This window comes from Protomyctophum parallelum (assembly GCF_964188405.1).
Source record: "Protomyctophum parallelum genome assembly, chromosome: 15".
Taxonomy (NCBI): domain Eukaryota; kingdom Metazoa; phylum Chordata; class Actinopteri; order Myctophiformes; family Myctophidae; genus Protomyctophum; species Protomyctophum parallelum.
This window is the reverse complement of record NC_139710.1, coordinates 42,127,187-42,136,477: the sequence shown is the minus strand read 5'-3', so window position 1 is coordinate 42,136,477 and position 9,291 is coordinate 42,127,187. Positions and strand designations below refer to the sequence as shown.

General features: G+C 40.0%; 1 protein-coding gene across 1 annotated transcript; it reads right to left on the bottom strand.

Annotated features, from left to right (window-relative positions):
• Positions 1 to 1,831: 1,831 nt before the first annotated feature.
• stc1 (stanniocalcin 1) lies at positions 1,832 to 8,701 on the bottom strand. The gene is made up of 4 exons (XM_083783887.1): positions 8,392 to 8,701; positions 6,106 to 6,248; positions 5,644 to 5,855; positions 1,832 to 5,372 (listed from the first exon to the last, which is right to left on the bottom strand). Exons 1-4 carry the CDS (start codon positions 8,570 to 8,572, stop codon positions 5,072 to 5,074), a joined length of 837 nt encoding a protein of 278 aa, XP_083640013.1. The 5' UTR covers positions 8,573 to 8,701; the 3' UTR covers positions 1,832 to 5,071.
• Between the last annotated feature and the right edge of the window lie 590 nt (positions 8,702 to 9,291).

Below are 9,291 nucleotides of genomic sequence, written 5' to 3'. Positions count from 1 at the left end.
TAACTGATTGAGGTAGTATTACTATGGAATTAGGCATACTAGTAGGAGGTAGTAGTATAGTTCTGCATTGTCCATTTTGAGATAGATGCAGAGGAATATAAGGTACAAAGAGAGAAATACTGTGGTATTCTACAGTGCTGAAATGTTAGACCTACATCATGCATGCTTACCTGTGTGACATATGATGGGTTTATGTCTTCAAATCGGGAATTGGAATAGAAATAGTAGAAATCAATGAAATAACAGCAACACATTTTGTACCATATACCAGATATGATAAATATTTTATTTCTGATCAGCAAAAGACACACAGTTGATGCATTTGTATCTTTCATGACATTTCAGAACAGAGAAAACCCAAACATATACACAGTATGGGTATATATGTCTATGGGTATATTTTAAAGTGCAAGTGATTCACAAGGATCAATCATGCGTAACATAGCATCTGTATCAGAAACTTCAGCAACCTCTTCAAATCCTCAATAACATTTGATAGTAAAGTCATTCATCACTCATATGAATACAAAATATTTTTTACGAGTCACTGAAACTGTTTTTTTTTTTTTTTTAATTGAAGCACAACATTTATCTATCTATTTCAAGTCTTGAGGAAAGTGTACCATGAAGTTCCAGAATTGAGGGAGCCTGCAGGCTTATTTTATATAATGTCACACAACCGTGATGCTTGACAAAAACACAGAACTTTTGTCATATGACTCTTGGTGGAAGGGTTGTATGACTAAGTACAAATTAAGCCAAAATCTCCAGTTTGCCCTATATGAATAGAGTCTGGCAAGGAGTTTCACAGATCTTACCATGGGTCAATTCACCAATAATGCCGTACCACCATAAGCACCCTTTTTACTGAAGTAAAATTAATCTGAACGGAAAAGATGAAAAGACATTTACTTCTCCCACTTTGCGTTTTCCCAACAGCCTTCATGGGAGTCATCTTGCTTTGAGCACGTCCTCATCACAACAGACATTCAGTATACATTCTTCTCTGAAGCTACCAATGCATCTGCTTTGCAATCAAGGGGTGATAAAAGGTTTAAGAGAATAAATAAATAAAAATATGAACATTAACATTTAAATGTTAAAGGGCAACCTTGCTGGTTTTTAACTATAGAACCATATTGTTCTATTATAAGGAGGGCATGTGAAAATACATTGATACAACACTTCCCAGCGTGTTCTGAGTGTCAAGAGCTCTGTCTCTGTCTCTCTCTCTCTGTGTGTGTGTGTGTGTGTGTGTGTGTGTGTGTGTGCGTGCGTGCGTGCGTGCGTGCGTGCGTGCGTGCGTGCGTGTGTGTGTGTTTTACATCACAGAATGCGTTGGTTAGTTTTGCAGCAGATTTCCACATGTCCCCAAGTTATAGAATGATCATACTCATGTTAAAAAAATTTGATGTTGCCCTTTAGAATGCACATTGACTGATGCCAAGTTGAACAATTAAAAGAACCATGGCATCAGTCCAGTAGAACTTAAACTGGACAGCTTCACATGGAAATAAAACAGGCTATAGGTTAGCAGCAACTGTTGGGTTGATTTACCCACGGACAATGGAGACACACACATCAATAAATGCAAAATATTCAAACGTATTCCTACTCATCGGGTAAATAAAACATGTCTCAATTGCACGTGTCCTGAATGTTTCAATGCCCTTTATAGTGGTTAAGATGCAAAGTGCATATCATGTAACATGAAGTAATAGGCTAGGGTATACTACAGTGTGAATACGGTTCTTAGCTTTCCGAATGTTTCCTTCAAAGCTTCTAACCTCACCCCCCCCCCCCCCCCCCCCCCCCACAAAAAGAATATTCACAGAAAAGAAAAAAAACAACAAATAAAAATAAAAAAACAAAATATGCAAATTAACCAAAGTCACATAAAGAAGAAAGGGGATATAAAGGAATTGTTTTCATACTGGTGGTACAGTACGAGAGCATACGTGCTGTTGCTTTATTCACACAGCATCAGCTGGCACTGAATGGAACAAAGGTCAATTTGTGTGTTGCTCTGAAACCTTTGTGCCAGAGATTATTGCATAGTTTGGAGTTCTTAACACTACTGCTAATTTGACATCAAACCAAAACCTGTAGTGACCTGTAGTGTCACCCAAAAATACAGTTGTGGAAATACTCTGATCGAAGCAGCGTTGGGGTCAATTCACTCTTAGTTTACTCCAGTATTTAAACTAACTGCATGTCGCATTTGAATGACAGAAACCTCATTCTCAGTAATGTTGTAGGTTGGATATGAATCCTTTTATGACTAAATTTAGGTTAACAGTTCATGAATTTTAGAGAAAATTCACTGTCTGTGTTCACTGCATTCTATTGAAATGCATATCGACTCCAACACTGATTCCAATTCATTGTAATTTCCAAGTAACACTGACTCTGAGAATTTGCCTTTGCACAACATATGCAGTTTAGTCTTTAACAGAAGCTAATGTGAGCTGCCCGTTAATGACGTCACACGACCAATCAGCTATCTGCTTGATATGAAGAAAAATAAGGAAACTTCAACATTAAGATTTTCCTTAGTGAGGTGATTTTACAGCCATTCAAGCTTGATACCTGTGATGTTGTCTCAAGTTGATTTACTGTATTTCTCAAACATATCAAATAGGATCTTAAATATGGATAGTGTGCTGATATTGTGCTGGGATATTTTGTTGTCACAGTGCACATTTACAGATGTCTTACTATGTACAGTACATACATCAGTAAAGGATTGTGGAATACAGTTGAATTAGTGGCAGTAACCTAAGACAACTAATGAGCCATCAGGGTGACATTACTGCAAATACCCTGTGTGAATGAATGTGCAGTGTCATTGGCAATGGCTCCCTCTAAAGTTTCCTTACAAGTTTATTGTTTTTCACCCTGACTTGTGCTGTTTTGTGTCTGCGGCTAAAACTGTGGACTCTCTTTTGTGAACGTAACTGAAATGTCTGACCAAAGTATTGAGCCAAGTGCTCAGAGTTTGTTTTTTGGGGATTCATCCAGATTTGGCAAATATATTGATCCTCTTTGCTTTCTCTCTGTGGAGTGAGTTATTCTCTTCAAACCACTGGGTGACCCATTGATAGAGAATCCACTTTCAGCAAACCTAGCAGGCTAAAGCGCATGCAATCATGTTGGATGTCATACTTTCTCCTAACATACTGTAGATTACAATTACTATAGTCTGTTTGACCTTTTGGACAACCACACTAATAAGACATGTATGGAGTAAAGCTCATCTTTGATGTTTTGTTATGATTTGTTATATGGCCCTCTTATGGATTGTTGCAAGGGAAAAACTCTGGCATGGAGCATACTTCGATCATACTTTATGTTGATGTTTCCTTTATTTTAATCATACCGCGTACAGCGATATTCAGAAAGTAAAGTACACAAAACCTTAGCACTCAACAAAGCAATTATCACTTTGCCATAGTATATGTATTAAAAAATTATGGTAAACTATCTTATTTTGTATGTGGTCCCATTTAACACCCTTAAAATAGATCACCTGAATTTGAATGACCAACTTGTTCCCCTATGACCAGCACAGAGTCATGACACGGGTCCTATTCAGTCACCGCATATTGGCAGCTCAACGATGTGACGCTGAGCGCATGTTCATATACGAGTTGTAAACTTGTGACCAAATGGCATGTTATTTGCAATCTAACTAAAACTACAATTAAAGCCATAAAATAAAAAATAAAAAACTAAAATTAAATAATATAGTAGGAAAATAAATATCATATCATTCCAACAAGGCTTTTTAAATAGTCATTCTCATTCTCAACACTGGAAGCCAGTGTGCTTGACACACAACCCTCTAATATGTTATTCACCTCAGAGAATGACGAAAATCAGTCCAACAAGATGGCTGCTCTCAATCTCAGGGGGTGAACTTTCTGACCAGACACCACTGCTTCACACACGGTTAAGAAATATGGATACAGATTTTCACTCAACATGGACCCCATGTATACAGTAGAGCTCAACAGTCGTATGTTTTAAGAATGTCTGCACTGTAAAATACAGTGTTAATTTAAGTCAGACAGTGTATAAATGTACTATTTGTACTCTCTCAGACTTAAATTAACACAGGATTTTGCTGTATGGAGACAAGATATTCAAAAAATGACTTCAGAGAAAATAAGCCATGCCTTAAAAAATCCTTAAACGCAGGATCATGAAGCAAAATGCATTTAGGTGAAGAATCACGGCTTGATCTGCCACCAGAAAAACTAATATAAGTGCTCAAGCTCTACAGTTTTGGTATTTCATGAATAGCATTCAGGGCAGTTTGAAGTTATTTGGTCAGCTTAAGGTAACCACTCAAAGGCTATTGTGAAACATCTAGGCCTAGGGGACCTCTCTCTTTATAAGTGCTCCCTTCCAGGGGTCTGGATATGGCTGTCTCATAATCTAGTATACAGTACATGATTAAAGTATTATGTTTTGTGAGAAAACAGATACGCCACCCATTTCCATAGCACATGTTCACAATTTGATTGGTCTCGTGCATGAAATATTAATAATAGTTTCCCATTCCTATCAATTAACTACTGATGCAACTGTTGATTACTTATTAATGAATATGTGCTATGATGTTCTAGTTTTGTCTTTTGAAAATACAGACCACTTGTGCTCTAGACTAGAGGCGTGAACCACTATGGCTGTTTTGTGCTTGGCATCACCGCAGCTCTTTAAGGAATTCTTCTCTGCTGTAGAGAATGGTGAAGTGAACAGGACCATATTGTAGATGCAGCAGCCATATATGCTCGGCACTAACTGAGTGAATATGTTTGAAACTGTTTGATGTAAAGGGGATGCTCTCAAACCTAAAGTGTAGAATGTACAGTATAACAGCAATCAAACTCTGATATAAACTTAGTTGGAACTCTATCGGAATTCCCTGGATATGCAGGTTTCTGCAACTTCCAGCCTGGTGGTGGAGGAGGAATGGATTTATAGTCACCGTTAGGGAATAGCAGAGCTTAGCTTGCTTTTTTCATGATTCTGAGGAGTGTGCAGAGTTTTTTAATCTGAGTGGGAGTTAGGAGCTGTCGCTGGCAGAACGCTTCTTGCCAAAATGGCTGGCAGAATCTCTGTTTCGCAGATTAGGAGGGATCTTGTACATGTGGGGACCCATGGACCAACGCCAGCTCCCACGGCCCTCCACTCCGGTCGGAACGGCAGCAGCTGCAGCCGCAGCAATGGATGGGCAGGGCTTGCTCTGAAGCAGCTGAATAAGCATAGTCATCTCTGGGCCCATCCGCGACACCATGCTGGTCCTCACACGGTCCACCGTGTCCTCGTCACAGTCCATCAGGCTCTGTAGCAGCTTACCATAAAACCTGTGAAATGATGCATCACATAATGCCTTTAAGTCTAAATGTCAATCAATACATGTTGCAGTAAAATGTTATGTGACTACTTTTTAATGCTGGGAGTGATTTGCTGTTGCTCCCTCTAGTGGTACAAATTGCAAGGTTTCCTTTGGTGTGTTGATATAATGGTGTTTTCAGAATAGTACAGTAGGCCTACATATAAATGTCAGTGTGTTCATTTATTGAGTCAATCTTTACAGTATCTAAATACATTAACACTCGTTAATGTAGAGCTCACCTATTGGGGAAGTGATTTGGTAGCTGTGCCACTTCACCAATGGCATCTGGATTGGTTCGGGCAACAGTACAGATATCTAGCTTGCTGTAGCATTCCTCCTGCACCTCAGAAATCATTCTTTGGAAGGTGGAGCAGCGGCGAATGGTGGGGAATGCCTTGGAGGTGATGCCATTGGCAATGCACTTAAGGCTCTCCTTCACAAATGCTTTACCCTGCACAGAAAACAAGTTTCAATTAACTTCATATCTAATTTCTAATCGCACACATTCGGTCCGTTGCAACATAAAATGGCACTGCCCCCCCTCCTTTCACATTGGTGCTCATCTGCTCACCTAACAGCAGCAATGTGAGAAATTCTCATTTTGATGGTAATCCAGGAGTTATACAGTTATAGGTTTATAGGCCTATACTGCTTACACAGCAAAAATATCTTCCCAAGATGTCATTTAAGAATCACTGTACCTGAGTATCAAATTTAGCAGCACTGTAGAGGAAGGACTTGCAGATGTCGTGCATGCCATCTGTGTCACAAGTTGAATTCTCCAGACAGGCAAAGGCTCCGCAGCCAACTTGGAGGGCACTGTTGAGACAGCGTGCCACATCTGCTGTGGGTACAGAGAGTGAACCGATCAGCAGGGGAGCCATCAGCATGTTCAAAAGGGATCCCTGCACAGTGCACACCCATTAAGCTCATGACACAAATAGTGGGCTTTTTGGCTAACCAATGATGCCATCAGAACAGAAGATACATCTGTACCGTGTATGTATACCGGTAATTAGAATATAATTTTATAACTACTAGTTTTATAAAACTTTGGACATAGATTAGACACAGTCAAATCCTTAACAATGAACAACTAAACATAGGGATGTTGAGAAAGATGAACAAAGTTTGCACAAGTTTGGGTAATGGCATTTTGAACCTATTTTCATGAATCTCTAAAGAGTTGATGGTCGCATGGGTAACAGGTCATTTCGGCCCTTTGCCAACTCGCCCCGGAATTTCGAAAAGTTAAGACCGCTCGCCCCAAGCCGTGGATAGCTCGCCCCCAAAACGTGGGTATCTCGCCCCACAGCGTGGATATCTCGCCCTAAAGCACGGATATCTTGCCCCATGTTTATTTCATGTTTATTTTACCTTATTTCTCATGTTAGAACATTTAGATCAATGTTTGTCAAAGGAGAACATTTAGAACCAGTTTGTTGTTGTTGGTCAAATGGAAATGATGCATGGATAATGAATGGCTCACCCCCCTCCATTGTTCTGGAAATTCCATTCTGGAAAGGTGTTCCATTCCTCCATTGTTACTGAAATTAGTTGTTGTTGTTGTACTATTGTTGTACTATTGTATGTCTGCCTAAAAGTACAGTACTTGTTAGAGTTAAAGATTTAGCTGGGGACCTGGAGACCTGCTGTTACCTCGAAAATACAACGGTTTTACGGGGCGACTTGTCCGGACTTTTGGGGGTGACTTCTCCGGGCTTTGGGGCGACCGATCTTCCCGTTGGGGCGACCGATGTGGATATCTTTCAACTTTCTGAGCCTTATTTCACTATTATCTGGTCAAATATATTTTAACTACATATTTGAGGACCAGGGATCAACATATAAAAGGTAGCCAACATGCATGCAGATAGTATAGGCTAACCCAAATGCATAGCACACACACACACACACACACACACACACACACACACACACACACACACACACACACACAGGTTTTCAATATACCCTAGATGAATGAGATAAATATTCACTGACAGCTAAGCAACATTTACAAAACAATAATGAATCCCTCTCTCTCTCTCTCTCTCTCTCTCTCTCACTCACTCACTCACTCACTCACACACACACACACACACACACACCACGATCATATGTCTTTTTGTGATAAGCAAAGGGTTAGTAGTGTGTCACTGCATTTATAGACGAGATGCGGCCTTCAAACTCACTGGGCATATAACTTTATCATGATGAGCTATATCATTGCCTACATTGTAACGATCTTCAGGCTTTCTAAAATTAACCATTGCCAGTGGCCCGCATGTCTCGGAACTCAAGTCAAGACAAGATGAAAAGACATAGGCTACACAAATCTGTTAATTTCCCCCATCGTCGTGCTCCAGTTGTCAACAATAGCAACAGGTTAAATTCAAATAGCAGTTAGGACATAGCCTATTATACAGGATTAAATTAAAGCCGTGGCCCCACGCTGCCTTATTGAAGGCTGGCGAACAGCGAGGGGCCGCCAAGAGTTCTGAAAAACCTCCGCTATGTTACTACTAGTAAGCTATACACAGCAGGAAGGCGTTTTTGGAGCAGACTAATGCACCATGTAAAAGCCCCCAGAGTCAGTCCAATATATTGAGGCGCCTATGTGTAACATAGCCGTCGACCGTACAGAGACACAATTGACATGACACAGCCTGCAGGCGCAGGTGTCAGCAGCAGCACGAAGCTCACTCTCATCTGTTGCCGGTAAAACACCGGCAAACCACAGCCGCTCCTGCTAACCCTGCAGCCTCTTCCGTGAATCAATTCAAAGGCTTCGTTTGAGGGGGGAGGCTGCATATAGGCCTATAAATAATGCTTGTGTGTGTGGGGAGGAGAAATAAAAGAAATATCCACAGAGTAGACATGAAAGGTAAGAAGGCTGCCAATCACCATAGAAATCTGTGCTATAACAGCTGCACTCTGCCTCTGAGAGATGTAGTAGCCTAGGCTAGAGAGAGAATGTTACTTACAAGGGCTGTTTGCAGAAAAGCGTGTTCTCCTGGGTGAATAGGACTCGTTCTGATCCAGTTCATATGCAGATGCGTTCAGCACCATCAGAAGAAAAAGTCCGGTCCTCAAAGGCATCGTCCCCTTAACACAGATAATATAACAAAATGTAAAGAAATGTGTCCTGGATGATTGATCATTCATATGAATGCCGCTCCAAAGCTTCTATACAACGCCGTGACAGAATATGTAAGCTATGCCAAGTAGGCTACCATCTACCTAATGCTGCTATTTTCCCCCCTTTCTACATTGGACTCAAGCCTATACTCTATCCCTTTTGACTTGCATGACACATAGCAACGGTGTCAAGTCTGCATGCGTTTATATGGAAGCGCTGAACATTACGAGTGAACGGGTTGGACCAATCAGAACGCAGTGTTCAAGCCCGTGCTCCAAGTCTTTCCACTACTAATTGACAAATCATTTCACAGTAGTAGGCTACATGGCAGGTGTAGAATATAGATCACGATCAAGGATTTGTGCAATATTTCTTTAATGGCTAATTATTTCAAGTATAACCTGCATTTGTATCAAGTTTTAGAGTACATTATTATTATTATTATGTATGATTTATTATTATTATTGTTATTATTATTATTATTATTATGTTTGATTTATTATTATTATTATTATTATTATTATTATGCATAGTAGTAGTCGTCGTTGTCGTGGTGGTCGTCGTATTAGGCTACTATACTTTAAGATAGCATTTGTATGATACATTGTAGAATCCTTGTGGGAATAACCTATGAACTTTGCATTCTCATCTTTCAGGCTTAAAAACCTTTCTCTAACTTGTCTCCTCCCCTTCATGAAGGAAGTGGATTGAACTGAAATCCATTAAAGAAAATTAGCTTTGAACA